At 32.7% G+C, this 26,013-nt stretch overlaps 3 protein-coding genes across 4 annotated transcripts in view; all 3 read right to left on the bottom strand.

Annotated features, from left to right (window-relative positions):
- Positions 1-1,817: 1,817 nt before the first annotated feature.
- LOC143054784 (lysosomal proton-coupled steroid conjugate and bile acid symporter SLC46A3-like) lies at positions 1,818-5,335 on the bottom strand. 2 transcript variants are annotated; one of them, XM_076227870.1, is made up of 4 exons: positions 4,160-5,335; positions 3,372-3,455; positions 2,680-2,839; positions 1,818-2,019 (listed from the first exon to the last, which is right to left on the bottom strand). In XM_076227870.1, the coding sequence occupies exons 1-4, from the start codon at positions 5,283-5,285 to the stop codon at positions 1,929-1,931; spliced, it is 1,461 nt and encodes a 486-aa protein (XP_076083985.1). In that variant the 5' UTR covers positions 5,286-5,335; the 3' UTR covers positions 1,818-1,928. The 2 variants fall into 2 exon arrangements, with proteins under 2 accessions (XP_076083985.1, XP_076084053.1); XM_076227938.1 differs by having other exon boundaries at positions 1,841-2,019; positions 4,863-5,335.
- Positions 5,336-13,832: 8,497 nt separating this feature from the next.
- Positions 13,833-26,013, bottom strand: part of LOC143051647 (proton-coupled folate transporter-like) — a 37,828-nt gene continuing 25,647 nt past the window's right edge. The window contains exon 2 of the mRNA XM_076224548.1: positions 13,833-13,999. Coding sequence (XP_076080663.1) covers positions 13,875-13,999 — 125 coding nt within the window. The 3' untranslated portion in view covers positions 13,833-13,874. The remainder of the gene's footprint in view (positions 14,000-26,013) is intronic.
- LOC143051628 (proton-coupled folate transporter-like) lies at positions 15,400-19,818 on the bottom strand. The gene is made up of 4 exons (XM_076224531.1): positions 18,218-19,818; positions 17,536-17,619; positions 16,766-16,922; positions 15,400-15,627 (listed from the first exon to the last, which is right to left on the bottom strand). The coding sequence occupies exons 1-4, from the start codon at positions 19,356-19,358 to the stop codon at positions 15,537-15,539; spliced, it is 1,473 nt and encodes a 490-aa protein (XP_076080646.1). The 5' UTR covers positions 19,359-19,818; the 3' UTR covers positions 15,400-15,536.

Below are 26,013 nucleotides of genomic sequence, written 5' to 3' on the forward strand. Positions count from 1 at the left end.
TTGGTCCTAATACGATCATTATCACGACGGAAATTCCCGAACTTATCATTTCGGAATACTGGTTTATTGTTGTAGCCTCACTTTGGGCTTTAGATTCTAAGACATTTGATGATTTGTTTTCACTCTGACAACTTTCAATCTCCATGCTCCTATTTTCTGTTGATACTGTACTGCCATTGGTTAAAGTGTCATTCAATAAATGTTGTTTTACAAAGTGATAAATATACTGTCCATCATTCACTGACGACATCTCAGATTGAAATCCAGAGAGCATTTTGAAAATAAACAGTTGAACCCATATTCGTGTTAATATTTTTCCGCTTGCGTTTTGATGAATCAAACCCTCCTTTTCGTCCATTTCTAACTGATGATAATTGTTTACTACATGTAGTTCATTATCCTTTCCATTTATTTAAATCAAACCATGACAATTACAAATAATTTTTATCTAATAAAGTCTTATGAGAGATGGTGTTGTTTACAATTAACAATCACGTGTATATTTAGTACACAAAAGAGTATGTAAATAACATTAATGTAAAATAAAGATATCTTCGTCAAATTTACAATATTTAAATATTCCAGTCACATTTGGCGTTTCCATAGTGTTTTTTCTCTCTGGACTTACATTAATTACGAACGGTCAAAGCCATAACTTAAAAGCTTAAGACGAAGTAGTACTGGAAGACATGATGAACTATATGACTTACAGGGAGCGATAGTGTCGGTCTCTATCTTTTTTATTCTCAATTGACTTTTACATTCTGTTCTCATGTTGTGATGTACGTTACACCACTGTTTCAAGTTTGATGATGATAAATACCCGTCTTGAAGTTTGTATGCCAGACGCGCGTTTCGTTTACAAACGACTCATAAATAAAGTCAGCGACACACATTGGCGTATAGACCGACGTGCACTTGACGTACAGAGATAATTGTCTAAGTTCGTATACGTTAGGTGCACGAAAGGGGAATTCTAAGCAATAGTTAGACGCACGTTGCATAAGTTTGAAGTACGTCGAAATGCCCAGATATACGCTTGGTGAACGCTATAACTAACTCCAGGAAGGTTTTATTCATCTAGCTACAGCGTTTGTCAAGTGTATACCTGTTCGCTACACGCACATATAACATACGTTACAAGCAAGTTAATAAACGATACAGATAAGTTTGAGACACGTTCAGGGCAACGTTGTATACGCCTCAAGATCGTTCGACTTTTTCTTGGACTCTGCCTACTCATATTGTTTGCAGATCTTACAATGGTTAAGCAAACTTTACCCCCCCCCCCCCCCAAAAAAAAAAAAAAAAAAACCAACGAGCAAATCTAACCTTCGACTTGCTAACATTAGGATAACAGCTGTACAGTCTAGATAATATGTTATCAATAATGTATCCAACATTATGGTGTCGAACAAAATATAAGCACCTTACCAGTTATTTTTTAATTAGACAGGGGACACTGATGGTCAGATAGGGTATACATATATGGACACCTAATAACCATTCCATTGACTCTGTTAAGATCAGTAGATATGGCTTGTTGCAAAGCAAATTTCTATCCCTATCCAACATTTGCTCATCATTGAATTTTCCGCCATTTATCCAAGTCCAACTGCTTTTGCAGATCCTACCTGTCAGTTTGATGGTTACTTTCTTGTAAAAAAAAGCATGACATATTTGCCATAATAAGTTAATCAGCTGACGTTCTATAGGACAATTTTGCTGGACGTAACAAGTATAACATTTTTGAGCCTGTGTATATGATACCTCAGAACCAAGAAGAATTAAAATACAATTGGTTAAAAATGCAACTTTCCTAAATAATGAGATTTTTTTTAATATCAAATAATTCGAAATTGTTGGTCTATAAAATATCAATTTTTTTTATTCTACTTAGAAATATTGTGGAGAAACATTTAAAATTGTCAAGTTGATATATTTGATTTTTGAATGTCTGGTCTTTCGATGACTATCTCGGTCTGATCTTTTGATGGAGTTTTCGCGCACTTCACAAATCTGAAAAAGAAATTAAAATTATTATCTGATTTCTATATAACACTAGATTATGATTAGTCTTAATTACTCAATATCTGCATGTGAAACATAATTTCAAAAATAAGATTTAGAATAAAAAATGCAGACTTCCATGCCTTGTTACATTTTACTTTGAAACAATGCATTGATCTTTCGCCTGATTGAATATATCTTAGAAACTTATGAAACAAAACGTTGATAAAACGTTCTATCTTTGTTACAGGTTTATTTTTAACATTATTTGATGCAGATTCTTACAATTATTTTTAACAATATTTTAGCAAATGATTTTGGTAAAAAAACTACATCATATATATTGACAAAACTATACAGTCAAGACGACAATCAAAATCCTAACTCGAAGGACGGACATACAATGGCTAAAAGAATAAGGAAAATCAACGATTTCTAAATTTCTAAATTGAATATGAACGATTGAGTATACACAGTTGTCGAACACCTACGTCCTGGAAAGGATAGCAGTGTGTGGCAGATTTATATTTTTGTAATTAATTTCTTAAGTACATTTAATGTTACAAGTTAAGAAAAGCCAATATAAGAAATAGCATTTTGGACTACTAACAAACTATATAACTTTATTTTCAAAAACTTAACTTACAAATTAATTTTTAAGCAACTTACATCATCATCATAATAAGAGCTAATAATGGAAATCCACTCATTACAAAGAAGACAAATCCTTTGTAGAGTGTCACTGTTTGGTGGTAGATGTTATTGAACAAGGTAGCTGCACAAATTTGACATACAGTTTCTATCAGATATACATTAGAAAACAGTGCTCCTGGAATTGAAAATACACGAGTTCTTAAAAATATTACATTTCAAGAAATGTTGAGTCTTTACAAACATACATATCTATTTTAGATAATGAAATTACACTGAAATAATACATACACCTTGTATAATAATCGTATTACCCTATTTTTTATTGATATTCTCTCATGTACCAAGTATGTTCCAGATATTCTCAAATGATTCTTTACAAGCTTTGTTTATCGCACTCTTTTATCCCTTGACGTATCACACATTTAATATGTTGGTGCACCACTCATTTTGTTAATCTTGAAGTACCATTCACCGTGTTCATATTGGTGTACTTCTTTTCTTGTTTATCTTGAAGTACACCTATTTTATTTTTTTTTGTATCTTCACATATCAGTTTGCTGGTTTTTCTAAGTGCACCACTCAACTTGTTTATTTAGTTTTATAGTTCGCCTTATTGATCTTGATGTAACGATAGTCTGATATAGCTTGACGTTGCACTCAACTTGTTGATTTTAGTGCATTACTTTATAAAAGGCTGTTTCACTTACCTTGTTTATTGGGATGTACAACTCTGGATAACATGGCTTTAATTACGGGTATTGGTAGAATTTGTAAAATACCAGCTGCTGCAGCTATAAAATATATCACAGGTGTTCAAACTAATAAAAAAAAATGTCAAATATATATAGTATTATGTCGATAAATATTATAGACTGCTAAATATAAAAACGGTTGAAACCATTGAGAAAAAAAAAAACAAATATACCATTTTCTCGATTGTTACTTCATATATTGTGATATGCAGTTCTTTAATATACCAAACTGACACATGTTTGTGTAATTGTGTGATTTATGTTATTCACAATTTTGATCTGTGGATAAATCTTCAACACAAAAACTTCAGCTATCGTCACGGCTCTCACCTTTGCTACTCTTTCAAAACACATTTGCAGCAGCGGGTTAAATTATCCCATTTTTTGTTACCTTTGTTCTGTATCTTCTTGGGTTGTTTTAATTCGGCATTTTTTTAAAGAAGAAACGAACGCAAATGAGAATCAAATCATTTGTCATTCAACCCCTCCCCTAAAAAAAATCAGCATTTGTATGAATAGTTGGTTCGAAAATACACGATTTAAATCCCGATTACACTGGAAATAATTACGCAAGTTATCTTAAAACGATAATTTCTTAGACTCATTCTTAATATAGATAGATTCAGTTTCGAAAACAAACCCTTCTCTTAAATATGTGTCTTCTGATAGTTTGCCTGGTTTGTTTTCAAGCTGCATATGCTTTATACAGCAAATGAACTTATCAAATGTTGTTAATATATTACCTCCATACAACATCCAATTATTTTTCGATAATCCATACAGTATTAAACTTGCAATAGAGGACAAAAAACCAAAAGATACTATCAATTCGTCTGTAATATTTTTGAAGCATATCTGTAAACCTTTAAGAATAATTAATCCGCCTACAAACACAACAATATCATTGCAGCCACTAAACCAACCGATGAATTCTGCAGACCAACAAAATGGTGAACTCAAGGTATATATCATTCGTATAGAGCTGCTTGCAGACAGTGGCATCAAATAAATAAAGAATATTAACAGATAAATAAAAACGTAATTTACACTGCTGGTTATATTTTCACTTCTAGTACACCAGGAAAATATTTCTCCGGGAGATATTGACATTTGTGTTTTTGCTTCTCCACTATTCTTCCAAGATTCTTGTAAAGTGATTACCACTAAAATTAGTAAAAAGAAAACAATTCCGCCTGAAATAGCGAACGGATATATAAATCCGGCATATTCTATTAGATATCCCGAACTAATATAAGAAAAGAAAATTCCAAATCCTAGTAATGCATCATATAAAGCCATTACGATCGTTCTTTCTTTTCCTTTTGATGTTCCGTCTGCTAACAATGACAAACTTGCAATGTGAAAAGTATTATATGTACCCGAAAGTCCTTCAGCTGCAAATCCGATTAAAAAATAATACAAATTAAGATCAAAGTAAATAGCTACCGTCTTCATTGCAAATGAAATTGTCAAAACTGATAAATTCCATAGCAAAATCTTTTTGCGTCCTATTTTATCTACCATAGGTCCAATGAACATAATAAAAGGAATTGCAATTCCGAATTTAACAAGTGTAATATACCATGACCAGTCGGACGCTATGGCCTGTATTTTATCGTCAGAAGTACCATTTGCGTTACAACTCTGAGTTACAAATTTCGAACGATTCTGATTGGACTCCAACGTCGAATTGTTTGCAAAGTCATGATTTTTAACGTAAGCATAAACAAATTGTGTCGTTGCTGGACTGGAAATGGACAAACCAAGGGTATGAATAATAACATATATCATAACTTTAACACGTGTGCTTATCCATGTTGATTTCTGCCGAAGACGTTGCTCATTCAATAGCGGTTTGTGTTCCTCCATTTAACTTCCACTTTCATAGAACAGAAATATGCATATGATATAGTGTGTGTTTGGTATCATTTTTGGATAGATTATGATATGATAGGTCAGACGAACTTACTCTTATATAACTAATCTACAGGTAGTATCTACAATGTTTGCATTACTTAAAATAAATTCTAATTTTGACATATTCACATGTTCCTTTACTCATATGATGATGACTTCACACAGAAACTTCCCCGGAAGAAAGAAAAGAAGTTAGCAGTATTATGTAGCTTCACTATCCGCTATTCAGACGATATTCTCTAACTAGAATCATATTCAAAACACTGTAGCTGTGGCCATTGGTTGACGACCTTAAATTTTCCCATTGACTGGGGCAGATTATGTGAACATTTGTCTGCTCACTATGTATTTGTTAAAGACACTTAAACTGTGGGGTCACAAAAGGTTCTCAACACCTAAAAAAGTAATTAGAAAAACTAATCAGGAATAACACGATGTTTTAATTTATATCAATATATAAATCAAAACATAAAGTTATTCCTGATTAATTTTTCGGATTATTTTAATATTAAAGGCGCTAAGAACCTTTGGTGACCCTACAGTTTAAATTCTATAATAAGTGAGTAGTGAGCACTTGTCGTTACGAACACACGTTCACATAATCTGTCCCAGTCAATGGGATAGTTTAAGGTCGTCAATCAATGGCCACAGCTACAGTGTTTTGAATATGATTCTAAATAATTAAAAATTTGGTAACTTTCATCATTTTCTTAATAAGAAAATGTCTGTGCCTAGTTATGATTATGACAGTTGTTGTCTATTCGTTTGGTGTGTTTGAGCTTTTGATTTTGCCATTTAATAACTAGGGACTTTCCGTTTTGAATTTTCTTTGGGAGTTTTGTATTTTTGTGATTTTACATTTTGATCTAACTTTACAACAAAAGAGATGATTTCATCTTCAATATTGTAAACTTTCCATTTCTATGTAGCAAAATTCCAGCAGCATTTGCATACTGAGTGTATATCTCCAAGTTGAAACGATATTCTAGGGCTTTTTTATGTGTTATCATTGTTTTCTCTATATAGTGTTGCAGCTCATAAGGAAGCTATTAAACCAGCTTACGCTTCCAGAGTACATGAGGTCATGAGGGGATTCGTGTTGCTCAGTCTTTAGTTTTCTATATTGTGTTTTAAATACTGTGGTGTGTATGTTTTTCGTTTTTCTTTTTCTTTTTCCCTTTTTAGCCTTCTTCTTCAGTTTATTTACCTTACAAGTATATCCCCCCCCATTTTTTTTACAGAGGTTGCTATACTAACAATTATTTACCCGACATTATGTTTTGATTGACTTCATGCAACTGTTTGTTTGTAACATCGGGTTCTTTCTGGGAAAGGTTATTTTATTGTACATATTTATACAACATATTTAATTAAAAAAAAAGTTATAGTCAAACTGCTTTATTATTTGCCTATTAACACTAGGGTTGTGAGTTCGAACCTTGCACGTATAAGGTACATTCGACAAATATGACTAGAATTGCCTTTCCTAAACCCTTAATCTCCTTATAGACCAGAACCAAGAAATTAATTTGAGTAACACAAACCCCTTTTCATAAAAAAATAGGATTTCAAAATGTTTAAATCAAATAATTATGAATTTGTTGGTCTTTCGAATTTTCTTACTCCGTGATTACAACAGTAACTTTGCATATGCACAACTATTCAATACCATATTGACATTTTTATTCTCCTGACATATCTAATGAAAAATATTGTAAATTGTTAACAAATTTTATTTTTGAATGTCAATCTCGGTTCGCTCTTCTGATCAAACTTTCGCACATTTTACTATGTTGTGTCATGTGTACTATTGTTTGTATGTTAGTCTTTTTCATTTTTAGCCATGGTGTTGTCAGCTTATTATCGATTTATGAGTTTGACTGTCCTTCTTTTACAAATCTGAAAGAGAAAAGCAAACTACCATTTAAATAAACTTATTCTTAAAGGTTACCAATTCGCCACTGTAATAAGATCATTGAATATTGTTTTTATTGGTATAAATATTGATTTTGTTATCAGTAAATTAAAAGCAAACTAAATATTTCTAGTTTGTTATATACATACAGTATATACATTCATGGATCTACAATACCTGTAATTTGGCATTGCAAAAGGTCATGTTTTTCTCTGACTGTTAATGACTTCTTTACACTAAATCCATTGGGTGTTGGATGTGTACGGATTGATTGTTTAGTCTAAGATGCATGATTTTTAAAGGCAGTGCTTTAAAGCCTGACTTTCAAGTCATGAGGTACATCTTTTCATACGCAACGTAGTAGGGGGTCATTTGGCCAGAAATAGATCCGGAAATGTTCAATTTTCTCCTCTCCTTTTTATGGTATGATATGGTTTTTGTTTCTTTCATTTACATTGGTAAATAAAGAAACGACATCAGTGTGTATTGTTCGTTTGAAAAAAAATTATTATAAATGTGTATTTTTCATTATAAGCAGTCAACCTGATTACAAACTATCATTATTTGTATTCCGTGTGGAAAGAGGTCGGGTCAATTTCGAGTGTTATCTGACATCTAAAGATTTTTTAATCAGTTCAGACGTTGATATAACAATGAAAGGTCGACTGAACATGATTAATATTGCATTTTCTATAATTCAAAGCGGAATTCGGTTTATGAACGAGAAACTGTAAGCGTTTTCAATTTCGTTAGTTATGTATGTTGTCTATGTATTATCCTTGTTCCCGCTTCTACGTTCCGGGCATTAGCTATTTGATATATGTGTAACATTACGATCGGTACTAGTCAATCTACGCGTGTATGTGTATATGACTCAGTTGACAAGAGCAGTACGTTCGACGTTGCTGTTGGGAGAATTTTGATTAAACTCTAAATGCTCATAGAATAAAAAATATAATCTAAACTGAATGTACCGTACCTCCTTCTGAATAATTTATTGCAATATAAATATAAATCCCTTTTGACAAGAGAAATCTGACTTTTGTCAGAAATATTTTTTTTCACATATGCAAAGGTATTCACGTGTGGCGGCCATATTGGTTTGTTTACAAATTTGTGAAGAAGCCTCTAGAACTATGACCTAAACATAAATAGTCTTCCGAAAACGTGAACTTTATGCAATACTATTTTATCAATCATGATTATTTTCATAAATTTAAATTTGATTATTTAAAGAAATAAAATTATAACAATTACGATTTTAGATTAGAGATTCTACACAGACATTCTTTGATCTATTTATAGCCAAATTAATTTACCTGTGTGAAAATGTAAATAATGGATATTAATTTGTTTACTAAACAAGTAAAGACAAACTATGGATGGAAGATAATAATTCACATAAATATTTCAAGACATTTGATTTTTCTAATAAGTATAGGATTTAAAGACTGCAAGTGCAAACAAATTTAATCATTACATAATCAGCTGTTATTTTTTTACGCAAACATCGTGGTGATGTAACTGATAAAGATCACTCCATCAATCCTCCAGCCCTTTCACATATTAAGCGATAGATGTATTTATTATTGTAGAATATTCAATGAATATACATTCATCGTCTAATTGAATATATCGGGTAATCGGATATTTTTAGCTGACATTTTGGGTATCCGATTGGTCGGAGTCTACTGTACTACCATAAAGATAATAAATAGTATTTTTTCACTAATTTATTGACATAATACTTGTTGTAACATATTATATTTTTGCATGCAATTAAATCATTTAAAGGACAATGTACTATTCTTTTTTCACAAAGACCAACAAACAGGTTGTGCCCCCCCCCCCCCCAATTCTTTTGATATGTTTAAATTTTTGACCATTTATTACTTAATAGATGCATAGTTCTTGGGGAAAAGTTTCATCAAATAATATGAACATAAAGGTGCTCATTTTTTACAGTGGGTTGTAATGTTCTTCCAATGAGGGTTACCCCTCATTTGGAGTGTTGTTCCCAACCTTTTAAAGGTCCATCTTTGTGCATAATTCAAAATTGTAAATTTCAACAAGCATCTAATATTCTAACACAAATAAATAAACCCTGGTCTGCTAGCTACATGTTCATCTTTTCTACCGATTTAATAACTAGAATCATGCAACAAAAAGACTTAAGAAAAAGCCATGTAAGTTCATTATACAAATATGACATTTTTCTAGACAATGCAGATCGTGCAAAATACTTCGCTAAAAATTGTAATGTTTAAAATTGTTGTTGCGCACTAAAAAAAACCATGGAAACGTTCAAAAGTTCGCGGGTATCTATGTAACAAGTCTTACTATCTTTATGTCCCATTTATGGGCATTATGTTTTCTGGTCTGTCCGTCCGTCCTGCTTCTGGATAAAGTTTATGGTCGAGATAGTTTTTTATGAAGTTGAAATCTAATCAACTTGAAACTTAGTACACATGTGTTCCTTATGATATGATCTTTCTAATTTTACTGCCAAATTCAAGCTTTTACCTTATTTTCACAGTCCACTGAACATAGAAAATGATTGTACGGATGGGAAATCCATGTACTTATGACACATTCTTGTTTGAAGAAAAAAAAATACATCATAACGATAATGGAACAAAGCAGCCTGTGTTAGTGGGGCTGCTTTTATGGTAATTCAAGTTACCTTTTATTCACCTTCTTCCACCTCAGAGCTATCAGCTCTTTGATTTGTACCTGTTAAAAGTCGTATACTTAATTTTATTTTTATATAAATAAATTTATATTGCGTAATTTAAGAACTTGTATTTTGCCAAAGGATGCATAAAGAAAGTGGTGCAATTCATTTTGCTTTGATATATAGATTTGAATTACAAATTGTAATTGTAATGCATATAAAAATAAGGAGATGTGGTATACACATGATATTTAGTGAGTTTATCAAACTAAAGTGCATAAGAAATTGGTATAAGCAGTTACAGGTACTATTGTACAATCTCCAACAATGAGAAAAACTCATACCGTAAAGAGAATTTCATAGATTTACAAGTAAGTTTTGTTTTTGCGTTGCATCATTTTCTTCTATTGTCAGGATTGTCTTAATTGCAAATATGGGAAGTGGTTAAAATTCTAATGAGACAGCTATTATAAATGACCACCCGATGTCATTGTTTTCTTAATTAAAAACTCATTTTTCATTCAAACCGGTGAATTACTTTATCATGTTTATACTGAAAAATAATTTTGCATGGAGTTAGAAAAATATGGTCATCAAAAGAGTTGACATGTTACTATGTACATTTACCATTATGTTACTTGATGTTCTTGCAATACACACAGTACGGTGACTAGTCAATCTTTGTGAACTACTTTTCATATGATGGGAGTCATTGAATATGCGTATATAATCAATAATTAAAAATAGTCTATTTATGTTAATAAGGAAAAGTTCCTTTATGTCTTAAAAATGCATTTCATGGCGAGGTACAGAAAATTTTGTCAGGATGTACAAGTATCCGGCCACGTCCACTTGTATTTTTGTCCATCTGATGGAGTAAGCCTTTTTCAACTGATTTTTATAGTTCGTTCTTTAATATGTTGTACTGTTATACCACTGTCCAAGGTTAGGAGGAGGGTTAATTCGGATCACGGTTACATGTTTAACCACACCACAATATTTATGTATGTGCCTGTCCCAAGTCAGGAGCCTTTAATTCAGTGGTTGTCGTTTGTTTATGTGTTACCTATTTGTTTTTCGTTCATTTTTAGCTCACCTGGCCCGAAGGGCCAAGTGAGCTTTTCCCATCACTTTGCGTCCGGCGTCCGGCGTCCGGCGTCCGGCGTCCGGCGTCCGGCGTCCGGCGTCCGGCGTCCGTCGTCGTCCGTCGTCCGTCGTTGTTAACTTTTACAAAAATCTTCTCCTCTGAAACTGCTGGGCCAAATTAAACCAAACTTGTCCACAATAATCATTGGGGTATCTAGTTTAAAAAATGTGTCCGGTGACCCGGCCAACCAACCAAGATGGCCGCCATGGCTAAAAATAGAACATAGGGGTAAAATGCAGTTTTTGGCTTATAACTCAAAAACCAAAGCATTTAGAGCAAATCTGACAGGGATACAATTGTTAATCAGGTCAAGATCTATCTGTCCTGAAATTTTCAGATGAATTGGGCAACCCGTTGTTGGGTTGCTGCCCCTGAATTGGTAATTTTAAGGAAATTTTACTGTTTTTGGTTATTATCTTGAATATTATTATAGATAGAGATAAACTGTAAACAGCAATAATGTTCAGCAAAGTAAGATTTACAAAAAAGTCAACATGACCGAAATGGTCAGTTGACCCCTTTAGGAGTTATTGTCCTTTATAGTCAATTTTTAACAATTTTTATAAAATTTATAAATTTTTACTAACATTTTCCACTGAAACTACTGGGCCAAGTTCATTATAGATAGAGATAACTGTAAGCAGCAAGAATGTTCAGTAAAGTAAGACGTACAAACACATCACCATCACCAAAACACAATTTTGTCATGAATCCATCTGCTTCCTTTGTTTAATATTCACATAGACCAAGGTGAGCGACACAGGCTCTTTAGAGCCTCTAGTTTATATAAATAAGGCGTTTTCTCGTTTGAATTGTTCTACATTGCCTTTTATAGCTGACTATGCGGTATGCTTTGCTCATTGTTGAAGGCCTTACAGTGACCTATAGTTGTTAGTGTCTGAGTCATTTTTGTCTCTTGTGGACAGTTTTGTCATTGGCAATCATACCAAATCTTCTTTTTTATACCATGTAATGTCTACTTCATAAGGTTATAATTAGTACATAGCACTGGCTGAGGAAAAATGGCAACCGTATTATACTGCAGTTCCAAAACAAATCTCAATGCGGGAAAATCAGCATATGAGAAAAAATTCAAAAGGAAGTTTTAAGCAATGTACAGTTGCATTGTCTTTTCTACTATCTTATTTATCTTTGATGACTTTAACATAATATTTTATATTCGATATAATATATTACTGCAAGTATCTTTGTGACATTTAACACCGGTTGAGCTTTCGCATCGAAATGAATTTAGAAAAAAATAATATATCCTAATATGACGTTCTTCTTAAGCTTTGGGTACAAAGCCATGTTGTAATTCAAATAGGACATGGGCTGCACGTGATTGACAACGTCAGATGAATTTTGAATAACGCCAGAGATCAAAATGTATATTTTAGTTGGTGTTGCTCGCTAGGAAATTAAATAAAAACATTCTAAAAGTAAGTTCAAATGTTTCTGTTCTTTTTTTATTGACAAACTGCTGATTTTCGATAACGTTTTTGGTTCAGGAAATCAAAATGGCGACATTCCGAGCGTCTACTAAAGGTCGGCTTCGAAGTGAAAAAGTTCAAATGTTCCTATTAGAATCGAAATAATTCTATCCTGCCATGCTCTATGCTCATTTTAACATGGGTAGGCATTATATTTGTAAACATTTAATACCTCGCTAAGCTCGGTAATAAGATATTAAAACAAATATAATGCCTACCCATGTTAAAATGAGCATAGAGCATGGCAGGATAGAATTATTTCTTAATCAAATTGTCAATACCGAAGGAAACTATCGTTATGCCACTGATTTTTTTATACTTTGATTGCAGGCATTCCATGCCTAGTTTGATTGTACTTTTAATATTGAACTTTGAAACCATGTATTGTTATATCATGCGGTTAAAACATATCAGAAAATATTGATAGAAAACCGTGATAATAGTTATCAAAGAGGGACGAAAGATACCAGAGGGACAGTCGATTTCATAAATCGAAAACAAACTGACATTGCCATGGCTAAAAATGAAAAAGACAAACAGACAAACAAAAGTACACATGACACAACATAGAAAACTTTAGAATAAGCAACACGAACCCCACCAAAAACTAGGGGTGATCTCAGATGCTCCAGAAGGGTAAGCAGATCCTGCTCCACATGTGGCACCCGTCGTGTTGTTAATGTGATAACAAATCCGCTAAATAGTCTAATTCGGTAGGTCACATTCATGAAAGGGAAGGGGATTGTAGTTACGACGTAAGGAACATATCCGATATCATTTGGTATCAAAGGTACCAGGATTATAACATAATACGCCAGACGCGCGTTTCGTCAACATAAGACTAATCAGTGACGCGCAGATCAAAATAGTTTAAAAAAAAACAACAAAAAAGTACAAGGTTAAAGCGCATTAAACACCCAAAATTCAAAAAAATTGTGCCAAATACGGCTAAGGTAATCTATATCTGGGATAAAAAAAAAAGCCTTAGTTTTTGAAAAACTTCTACGTTTTGCAAACAGGAAATTTATAAAAATGACCATATAAATGATATGCATGTCAACACCGAAGTGCTGACTACTGGGCTGGTGATACTTTCGGGGACGAAACGTCCACCTTCAGTGGCATCGACCCAGTGGTGTAAATAGTTATCAAAGGTACCAGGATTATTTTCATCTAAATTATTATAGTATCAAATTTGTCCATGTATAATGGCAAAGATGGCACTATTCCTTCTGTATCCTTTATAAATCATATCGTTCTGGATGTATATCAGGCTATAATACCTAAACATCTTAACATTGTCATATATCTTTTAATCAAATATCAAGTCGCTACATATTTGTATTAGTTTACCTTGTTTTTCAGGAATAACTAATCTAGACATGATCGCTTTCAGTAAAGGTATACAAAGAATCCTAAACAAACCAACTGCTGTAGCTGAAAAATATCTTATTTAAATTACATATAGTTTAATGAGTTGTGAAAGTACTGGAAGCTCATCATATTCATCTTCTACTTGGTGTGTTTTAAAATTTGTAAGTGTTTAGAATTCTTATTACCACTATTTATCCCGAAGTTGGTTTATTCCTTTTGTCTAGGAATTAGTAAGACTGGTCTTAGTTAATAAATATCACCGTCATAATAGTGCTTTATCGTTTGAAATCTCTGGTTGATTTATTTTATAATCTTGATTAGTTTACAACGCTGCTCTGTTAACTATTGAATGGCGGCATACGTTTGTAGCTCTACGTTTTGTAAACAGGAAATTTATAAAAATGACCATATAAATGATATGCATGTCAACACCGAAGTGCTGACTACTGGGCTGGTGATACTTTCGGGGACGAAACGTCCACCTTCAGTGGCATCGACCCAGTGGTGTAAATAGTTATCAAATGTACCAGGATTATAATTTAATACGCCAGACGCGCTAAAACGTTTTTCCTTTATAACAAGGGTTATTCAGCATTATTCGATGTACATTCGTACAATCATTTTTGCTATAATGCCATATGACAAACACTACATCATATTTATTAATAAAAGTATATGAAAACAATGTAACAATAAAGTTCATAAGTCGAAGGAGCGATATCACAATGGGCAAAAAAGAAAACAGAAAATCAACAATTCATGAATCCCTTCGCAAAAAAAGAAACGAATTGAGAAGTGCATATCCGCAGTTGTTGACATGTGGCGCTCTAGAAGAGAAAGCAGTTTCTGGTCCACTAGTAACACTCATGAAGAAGTGTGGTGCACCACTATTGTTTCTGTGATTAACGTTTCGAGAATAATCCAAATGAAGTATAACACTTGGAATACAAAATAAAACCAGGTTCTTATATATTATGTTTTTAAAACCTTACTGCTCAATCAATTTTAAGCTTCGTGTTGCTCATGTTCGTACAAACCGGGTAACGATACGGTGGGTCACATTTGTGACAAGGTGATGGGATTTTAGTTACGACATAAGAAACATTTCCACTTACACCTGTGAAAAGATATTCCCAAACGGTCAACCAACTCGGGATGGCATCCGTAAAATTTACGCAGGAATTATTTTACGATTTGGAACTCTTGGTTCAAAAGCTTCCTTGTGAGCAACAACCCTCTATCTTGCAATTGATGATAGGAAATACAAGCCCGGGAATATCGTATGACTTGGGAGATATAGTCTCCGTATGCAGGTGCTTCTTGAATGTTGCTACATAGACACTTGATATACCTTAATCAAAATTATCGCAAAGATAAAAGTGTCACCTCAGTCACATCAACCAATTCATTCGAAAGTACATTAAATAAAACAGCACACGTCCATATGTACCGAAAAGATGCAATTTTAAAACAACGTTTTTATTCTTATAAAAAAAATAACAAATAAAATAAATATATGAATGAAAAACAATTAATATAACGAAGAGAGCTATTGTGACATTTATGCAATAACCTGAAATGCCACTTTTTTACAAAATTGTCAAGATGGCGTATCTGAATTTTGTATTTGCGGATTGTCGATGTCTAGTACGACTGGATCTCTTGTCGAATGTGTCTTGCATGTAACAATTCTGAAATGACATAATTAAGATCGTTCAAATATTTTAGCATGCATGTGTATCTAGACGCTGATAGTTCATAGTACAATCTTAGACTTGTGTTTTTTGTACACAAAGTAGGTACCGTAAAACTGATTTGTAAATTGTCAATATAAAGCTTTTCAGCTATGAATCATTACAAGATTATGTATGTGCATTTTTAGTAGTTTTTTCTAAATTCAAAATCTGCAGTTGTAATTCATACAAAGGAGCCTTTGTCCTAGTTATCGTCCTCAAAAACTTGTATCAAAGCTTACATTATTCATAGCTCATACTATTCAAATGGGTCGTTAATATGAATATAAAAACACTTGGGATAGAAGCCAAAACATTTCTAGAGGTCAACCATATACTAAGGTCGACAAGAAATCAATAGTCTTTGCAAAAAATGTCAAGCTCTAAAGCTCGAAAAGATTCGAATGCCTATAATGATAAGTCTAAATAAAGGCAACAGTAGTATACCGCTGTTCGAAAGTCATAAATCGATTGAGAGAAAAAAATCTGGGTTACAAAACTAAAACCGAAGGAAAACAACGAAACAACAGAAACACTTAAGTGCAACAAAAAAACAAACGACAATGCAACACACACAAAAACGAACTGCACATGGATAAGGTAACAACTGCCATTTTCCCAAATTAGCACAGGACACTTTTAGAAAAAGAAATGGTGGGTTGAACCTGGTTTTGTGGCTAGCCAAAACCTCGGGCTTTATGTTCGGTGAAAAGCTCATCCGATCTTATTTTCGTATTGTTTAAACCAAGATGAATCAAAATAAAGTTTTCTATGATGAAAAAAATCAATCAAGGCATTTTTCAACTTAGAAAGCTTTGTAAATATAAGGTAATTTGATAGAGACTGTTTTACAAAGTGAGAGGTTTAGCGCTATAAAACCAGGTTTAAAAATGAAAATGCCTGTACCAAGTCAGGAATATGACAGTTGTTGTCCATTCGTTTTTTTATGTGTTTTGTCATTTGATTTTACCATGTGATTAGGGACTTTCCGATTTGATTTTCCTCTGAATTCAGTATTCTTAATATTTATATCTTTTTAAACATCTTCGTTTATTTTGGATGTCACCAAGCCACTTGGTATTTTTTGTTTACTTACATCATCATAACAAGAGCTATGAAAGGGAATCCAGCCATTACAAAGAACACAAATCCTTTGTGTAATGTAACTGTATGGTGATAGATGTTATTAAATAAGGTGGATCCAAAAATTGTACAAACTGTATCTAACAGGTATATATTCGAAAACAGTGCACCTGAAAGTAAAAATTAAAGTGTATCATTATTGAATAGTGATTTCAGTTAAAACTATTGACAGTAAGAAAATGTAATAAAATTGTGGTTTGGCAGTAACAAAACCTTGATAAGGTAAGGTAGTGTAAACGTCAATAGTAAAATTGACCTATTTTCAATATAATGCTCTTCAGGAGATGTACCTAGATTCCCTTCTGTGGGGTTCATGTTATTTTCATTCCGCGTTTGCTTCTTTAAGCTTAGTACTTTATTTGAAAAATGCATTTATCCAGGTCTAATCCACCATTTTCTTTATGAGAAAATGTCTATATTGAATCAGGAATATGACAGTTATTAATTATCCATTCTTTTGATGTGTTTGAGCTTTTGAGTTTGCCATTTGATAACGGAATTTTCTTCGGAGTTCGATATTTTGGGGATTTTAATTTTTAATATCATCTTCATACAGCTAATTATAAAAAAAAATGTAACTCTACGATAAGGTAAGGATATTTTTGCGTAACATTTGAAATTTATGATCTATTTTTAAATAATAAAATGAAAAATTTGTCTGTCGTATTTTTATGTTAAATTTTCAATGATTTTTAACAAATTTGTTCTTATACTTTATGTTACCTTGTTTATCTGGGTGCACAGCTCTGGATAAAATGGCTTTGATCAAAGGTGTTGGTAGAATCTTAAGAATACCAACTCCCGCAGCTACAAACAAGTAGAAAATAAGAAACGTGTTGATATATCAATGTTTTAAGTTTGTCAAGACTACGTGTCTCTTTTATAAGCCGTAATTAAGATAATTGGTTTTCTCTTGTAAGCCGTTATTTAAGATATGATATTTGTTTCTTCAAGACTATCAATTTAAAATTGTAGTTAGCACTGTGAAATTGTCTTTTTAAAAAAAAAGGGTACTAAAATTGATTTCATTTTCTAAAGTTATATATATAACTAAACACACATGCTTATTTGGTGATAAAAGCGTTTTGAACAGTATCATTTGAAAAATTTCAGGAAGATTTTTAAGTCGTTAATGTTTATAAGAATGGAATATTGAATAATGATTTGCTATAATAACGATCAGTATGGTTCTATTTTGTTTCAAAATAAGATTTATAAAAAAAAACTTCCTAGCTACATTATCATTTTACAGCAGGCAATTACTTCCCACTAGCTAAGTTCCCTTAAACTACATTTCATTACAATAGCTCGATCCAGTAACGTTAAACTATGTTGGTTGTTTGGTGGAGTATCGCCAATTATATTGACATCTTATTCACTAAGCCTTATATAGCATATAACTTACATTCATATATCATATGATCAGTCGTTGACAATCCGAATATAATGTAACTTGCCACAGAGGATAGTAAACCAAATATTACAACCAGTTCGTCTTTAATATTTTTAAAACATGTCTGCAAAATTTTTAGAATAGCTGTTCCACCTACAAACACTACAATAGAACTAACAGCACTAAACCACCCGATTTTTTCCGAAGACCAACAAAATGGTGAACTCAAAGTAAATATAGTTGTTATAGATCCCGAGGATGGCATATTATAAATAAAGAATATTAATAAATAAATTAAAATGTAACTAACACCACGGCTTATGTTTTCTACTTTTGTACACAAGGAAAATATTTGTCCTAAAAACACCGACACTTGTAATCGACTTGTCGTTTCACGATGTACTAGAGAATCGTCTAAAGTAATTGCTACTAAAATTGTAAAGAAGAAAAATATTCCACCTGAAATAGCAAAAGGATAAATAAAACCTGTGAACTCTATTAAATATCCTGTCCCTATAAAAGAAATGAAGGCTCCCAATCCTATTACCGCATCATATATCACCATGACAATAGTTCTGTCGTTTCCTTTTGATGTTGTATCTGCAAGCAGTGCACAGCTTGCTATACTGAAGGTTGAGAATGTTCCAGAAAGTCCTTCAATTGCGAATCCGACTAAAAAGTAATATAAGTTCAGTTTGAAATAAATTGTGAATGTTTTAACTGCAAATGAAAGAGTCATTAATGATAAATTCCACAGTAAAACTGGTTTACGACCAATTCTATCTACCATAGGTCCAATGAAAATAATAAATGGAATAGCGATTCCGTACTCGGCTAGAGTAATATACCATGACCAGTCGGCCGATATCGCTTGTATCTTATCGTCGGAAGTACTATTTACATCACAAGTCTTAGATACATTTTTTGACTCACTTTTATTTGATTTCGTTGTCGAGTTATTTGTAGCGTCATGTTGTTTTACATATGCATAAATATATTGTGTTTGTGCTGAACCCGCAATTAGTAAAGCAATTGTATTGATCATCGCATATATCATTACTTTCACACGTGTGCCTATCCATTTTGGCCTCTGTTGTTGCGGGGTCTGTTGCACTTTCAGTAGAGGTTCGTTCTCATTTCCGCGGAAATCCATTGAGAAAAGCTTTCTTTTGTATATTAATATAAAACTCTCACTTTTAATAGGTAGATTATACACATATGGCCGGTCAATGAATGTTTACCTGTATCGAACATATTTTAAAATCCTATATTAAATAATTGACAGAACTGGTCAATGCATAGGTCACATTTTCGAACATATTTGGAATTAAATGTCCTACATTCTGAACTTGTTATATGATCCGTACTAAAAATCAATATGGATGTTACACCTGGAATGTTAAAAGATAGTTGTGAACGGAGCCATGAATAAGTGTGTAGACTTATAATTACATGTACATATACTTATTATATACTACATGTAGAACACTGGCTTTATATTTGTAGTAGATTCCTAACAATAACTCAGACATTCGTATACCATATACTTGTAACACTAACTAGGTTATCCATTCAACACCCTCACAAAATGTCCCTCGAGGGGAAAAGATGACCGCTGACATGATACTAATAATGAAATTAAACAGGAAATTTACAATGAAAATGAACGGGAAGTTTTTGTGAGAATTGTACAAATAGACGTCCTTATTAATTAAGCTTTATAAATACATGATTACAAGCGATATCAGTACGGCAGATATATTAGGATATGTGTTACCTTTTGCTATTAAAAGCATTGGATTGGTGATCTTGGTGAACAGATTTTTGTCTGCGTTTCTGATTGCCATTGAAATATGCTAGATTTTGCAATTATGTATCTGTGTTACCTATTGCATTTTGCAATAGGGTGTGTTATCATCATATTTCAATTTATATGATATTCTATGTGAACTCACGTTAACTTATAAAGAAGTTTTTATGCGGTATCTGTTCTTGATTCCTTGATTTGTTTAAGTTCTTCGTATGGTTCCTGTGTGATACTTGCACACCTCTGCTTTTCCATATACACATGACCAAACAGCACAAACCACTGCCTAGGCTGGCTTGTAAAAACGATGTTTTTAAAATTTGCTGTTACAAAATTTTTGTAATTACCAAAATTTAAGGAATGCATCTCCCTCATGTAAAGCTTTGATTCCTTGCCCGGCTTTGGCTATAATTTTGTCCTTTTTGGTTAATAGCTCTTCTTCCTTTTAATAAGCATTTGAAGTTTCAAATATTTTGACCTCGAGCATCACTGAATGACATGGATAGTCGAAATGCGCATCTGTCGCAGAAACATTGGTAACTTTTATGTTATTAAAACTTGATTCTTAAATGAATTTATACAAAAGTTTTACTGGTGTTGAAAAAATCGTACCTTTCATGTCATTACCACTTAATTACAGATACAGTTAAGTCGGCTTCATATCTTGACTTACATCTAGAAATTGACAATGAGGGTCGGTTGAAAACAAAACTTTACGACAAAAGAGATGATTTCAGCTTTCCAATTGTGAACTTTCCATTTCTAAGTAGCAACATTCCAGCAGCACCTGCATACGGGGTATATATCTCCCAATTGATACGATATTCCCGTGCTTACATTTCCTATCATGATTTTCTTGATAGAGGGTTACTGCTCACAAGGAAGCTATTAAACCAAGAGTTCCAAATGGTGAAGTTGAAATCATCCCTTCGTAAATTTTACGGACGCCATCACGAGTTGGTTGACCGTTATGGAATAACCGTTTCACAAATGATATCGGATATGTTCCTTACGTCGTAACTACAATCCCCTTCCCTTTCATGAATGTGACCTACCGAATTAGACTATTTACCAGATTTGTAATCACATAAGCAACACGACGGGTGCCACATGTGGAGCAGGATCTGCTTACCCTTCCGGAGCACCTGAGATCACCCCTAGTTTTTGGTAGGGTTGTTGTTTATTCTTTACTTTTCTATGTTGTGTCATGTGTTCTATTGTTTTTCTGTTTGTCTTTTTCATTTTTAGCCATGGCGTTGTCAGTTTGTTTTAGATTTATGAGTTTGACTGTCCATTTGGTATCATTCGTCCCTCTTTTAATTCTTAAAAATGAATCTATTCCAAATGCTTTTCTGCTAGCCAAAACAAACATCTTCAAAAAAGGACATTTATGCTGTTTTGGAGAACGTTGATTTTGCTTAAAGGTTCAGGGTTTATATCAAACCCCTTAAACTAACAATTTTCTAGGTCGGGGTTGCGACCAAAGTTTTCCTAGAACTGTTTTGAATTGCGGTAAAATATGAGAAAAAGTGACAACACACCTAATGTATAATCTTAAAAGAGTCCATAACATCGTAATTTATATTGTGAATATAATATTTTATATTGAAACTTATAGCACATCAATATCTGTAAAATTTGTAGTTTTGACCAGATTTGTAAATTATGCAAATCTTACGGTTATTTTTACCCTTCGTAAACCTACATGTAATATTTCTTTGTTCATACTCAAAACCTATATGTGTTGATCCTTCCATATTTCTATTACTGTACCATTTCTAACTAGAAGTAAGTTCTTCAGGTTAATCGTTACATTCACGATAAATTTTGTTCAAACATATAAAAAAAAAGAAAAGAAGATGTGGTATGATTTCCAATGAGACAACTCTCCCCCACAGCCCAAACGATATAGAACAGTTCCGTTTGACGGTTTGGTGTCTTCAGTAAAAAAAAAACATTATTTTGGAAGCGCTAGGTATGTGTATTTTTATACTTTTTTTATTATCGGATTCAGAAATTAACTATATATTTTGCTTTCATATTTTGTTATATCAATAAAAATAAACAAATATGCCAGAAAGAATAGGTGCGCAGTGAAGTCCAATTTAAAACAAAATTAAAAACCAGCACGTATGTAAATGAAGTGACTTTATTCCACCCAGGGTCCAAATGACGATTGTACAATGACATTGCTATGGCTTTAATATATCTACTTCATATTAAATTTACGCTTAAAATACATGACCTACTGAACTGCCCGAATTTCATATCTTAAGAGAACTCACATGACTTCGCATAATGTAACTAATAATATTGTGTTCTGCACATAAGAATAACTATCTTATTTTCAGTTAAATTAAAGCGACAAAGTAATAGTTGATGTTAATGTTTATCTTCTTCGAGCATAATTTTAATCTTAAAACAGGCCATTTCATAGATTTAAATGACCCCCTTTACCACCAGTTTACGGTGTTATTTTCAGTATTGTGGCCGCACTTTAGCTGAAGATGTACCATAAAAAACATATTTTCTTTCCTAACACTTAAAGGAGATATTTAGTTCACCAGTTGTCGCATATACGGTCTAACCACAAGAGGGGCGAAGGATACCAGAGGGACAGTCAAACTCATAGATTGAAAACAAGAATGTGTCCAAAGTACACGGATGCCCCACTCGCATTATCATTTTCCATGTTCAATGGACCGTGAAATTGGGTAAAAAATCTTTTTTGGCCTTGAAAGTAAAAAGATCAACTAATAAGGAACATGTGTACTAAGTTTCAAGTTGATTGGACTTCAGCTTCATCAAAAACTACCTTGACCAAAAACTTTAACCTGAAGTGGGACGAACGGACGAACGGACGAACGGAGTCACAGACGGACGGAGACACAGACCAGAAAACATAATGCCCCTCTACTATCGTAGGTGGGGCATAATAAACTGACAACGCCGTGGCTAAAAAATAAAAAAGACAAACAGATAAATAATAGTACATAAGACACAACATACAAGACAAAAAACTAAGCAACGCGAACCCCACCAAAAACTGGGGTGATCTCATGTGCTCCGGAAGGATAAGCAGATCCTGCTCCTCAAGATGCATTTCTGAGATTCTACACATTGTGAAATATGTGTTTGCATATCTTTTTGTAATTGTTAATTCGTTGTTGTCAAGCTTGCGACGACAAACACGAAAGCAAAACATAATATGTCATTGTTTTTGTCTTTAAGATTTTTTTTATACATTGATAACTTTGTTAAAACTCCATTGCATTATACGAAACTCGGATACATGCTTCATCGTGATGGAACACCATTTAAAGAACAAGATTTTGAATTTTTCTATTCTTCATTTTCTATATTTTATTGGTAAATGGAATTTATCTATTTATTGCAATTAACAGTTAAATACGGTCTCAGAACAATTTGATTTTCAGAAATCAGTAACTTTTTCATGGAATTTTACAAATGATAGAACTTTCTTCATGATCAACAAACAGTTTCCAGTCAAACTGAGAGCAGCAAAAATTTTAGATAACCAACCGTTTCACGATATTAAGAAGTGTACAAAACGCATGTAGACTGACTTTTAGAATGAATTTATTTAATTTCCTGGCGGGCAACACCAATACATCATGCCCATATTGATCTCCAGTGTTGTTCACAATACATTGAGATGTTGCAAGTTTAATTGTGACGTCATGCACGTGCAATCCGTGTTTTATTCGAATAAGGACAGGGCTTTGTTTTTTAAGACAAAACAAGAACCTTCCCGTAGTACACGGATGTCAAAGTCGCACTGTCCTTTTCTAATTGGGATAAAAATTCTTATTTGGCATTAAAACTAGAAAGATCATAACATAGGGAACATGGGTACTAAGTTTTAAGTTGTTCGGACTTCAACTTTATTAAAAACTACCTTGAACAAAAACTTCAACCTGACAGCGGACGGACGAACGAACGAAAGAACGGACACACAGACCAGAAAAAATAATGCCCCTCTACTATCGTAGATGGGACATAAAAAACATTTCATTTGGCACCCTATATCAATCATTTGAAAATGTTTTAATTTGATGTTCATAGATCTATGTATAATTGCTGCTATATCTGAGTAATTAGTACACCCTTTACATCGTTTTCACTAGATGGAACCTGAATATCAACCTTTTCAGTCACTAATTCCTTCTGTATTGTTGTTGAATCGAAACAAGAAACAAATCTACAATAAAACAGACATGAAATACATTAATCATTGTTTTTCAACGTCCAAAAATAAATATTTAATATTTTCAGAACATAAAAAAGTTCAACAATAGAATAATTAAAGCATAGATGTCTTTTCCTGTTTAAATTGTTTTACACTAGTTATTATGGTGCCATTTATAGCTTGCTGTACGGTGTGAGCCAACTTGAAGGTTCAGTGTTGAAAGCCGTACTTTGACCTATAATTGTTCTACCGACAAAATCTCAAAGATTCATTTTTTTTTCTGAAAATTATAACATGCATTTATATATAATAACTTTATTAACGTATAATTTAATTTTGGATGTAACGCGTCTTCTGATTGGCTGACTTTATTTTGTTATGAGCCCATAGACATAATTTAGTCATGTGACCGTGACGTCATAAACCTTTTTTTTATGGTTTTCTGCGGTTAAAATGGAATTAAGAATTAAATTATAAGAAATGACTGTAATATTTTTTCTGTCTATTCGAAATAACATAAAAAAATGTGGTGCACACTGTTAAATAACCCGCTACGCGCATTATTCAGTGTGCACCAAATTTTTAATGTTATTTCTTCAATGACAGAAAAAAATATTACAGTCATTCCTTAATTAATCTTCATACTTTAGATTTTCAAAATATAAAGTTACAGCGCCATTCAACTACAAAAATCTTATTTCAACACACACTTCTATCGACATAACAATGATGTGATAGTTAAAATAAATCATTTTATAATTACCCCATTAATATGAGACCGCTAACTGGAAAGCCGGCCATTATAAAAAATATGAATCCCCTGTACACGGTCAAAGTTTGTCTATATATATTATTAAATGTAGTTGATCCTGATAATACACTCAATACTTCAAACAAATACACATTGGAAAACATCACCCCTTTAATAAAAAAACAGCAATTAAATACATAAATATTTTGTTTTATATATGTATATTCAGTGAGTCAAATACACTCCATGACCCACAATATTTCATATATTCATTTCTTACGTGCACTTTTATTGACATCTAATTTAATTTTCGCAAGAATTGATAGAGTCGAGTGGTCTAATGCAGTGGACACAATATATACAGGCCACTATGTCTGAGATGCATGGGTTTGAACCCCGATGAGGGAAGAAGGGGAAAAAAATCATTTGAGTTTGTCATTGCTCACTGCACTTTTGGTATATTTCTATTTTCAAAATTTTATGTTAACTTTTATTTATAGTTTTGATATACATTTCTTCAGCCAATGTGGTGTATGGTCAGTCTAGGAAAGCCGAAAAACAAATGAGTTCGAATATTCTATTATGCTTCAGTTTCCGATGACAGAAAAATATGATTTGTAATATGAAGTATGAAATACTAGGTTTAATATTATAATTCAAGAAAACAATAGCTAATTAGTGCTTTGCTGATGATTGTTGACAAGAAGAAATTAAAAAAAACACAATCTAATAAGTGCAAGTTCTTTGCTCAATGACTAAACTGAGGAAATAGTTGAGCCAACTTAAAAAGTATACTAGAAATCTATGAAATGTAACGCTATAATTGTGTTTTATTCCTTAGAGTTTCTTTTTTAAACACAATACGGGACGGACATTTCAACGTTCTATACAACCAGGTTTAATCCACCATTTTCTACATAAGAAAATGCATGTACCAAGTCAGGAATATGACAGTTGTTATCCAAAAGACCAAAGAGAGAGATGCTGAAATTGAATATGTCTGTGAATTTACATATCTTGGAAGTGTAACTAGTATATCA

The sequence above is a fragment of the Mytilus galloprovincialis genome, chromosome 1 (assembly GCF_965363235.1).
Source record: "Mytilus galloprovincialis chromosome 1, xbMytGall1.hap1.1, whole genome shotgun sequence".
NCBI classification, from domain to species: domain Eukaryota; kingdom Metazoa; phylum Mollusca; class Bivalvia; order Mytilida; family Mytilidae; genus Mytilus; species Mytilus galloprovincialis.

Bases quoted from the DNA above. Each gene is read 5' to 3' on its own strand.
- LOC143054784 (XM_076227870.1), bottom strand. From the start codon at position 5,285: ATGGAGGAACACAAACCGCTATTGAATGAGCAACGTCTTCGGCAGAAA. The intron at 3,456-4,159 runs GTAATATATTAA...TATATTTTATAG, and splicing joins TAATTGGATGTTGTATGGAG to CTGCAGCAGCTGGTATTTTA. The intron at 2,840-3,371 runs GTAAGTGAAACA...TTTCAATTCCAG, and splicing joins TGTACATCCCAATAAACAAG to GAGCACTGTTTTCTAATGTA.
- LOC143051628 (XM_076224531.1), bottom strand. From the start codon at position 19,358: ATGGATTTCCGCGGAAATGAGAACGAACCTCTACTGAAAGTGCAACAG. The intron at 17,620-18,217 runs GTAAGTTATATG...ACTTGTTTGTAG, and splicing joins TGATCATATGATATATGAAT to CTGCGGGAGTTGGTATTCTT. The intron at 16,923-17,535 runs GTAACATAAAGT...TTTTACTTTCAG, and splicing joins TGTGCACCCAGATAAACAAG to GTGCACTGTTTTCGAATATA.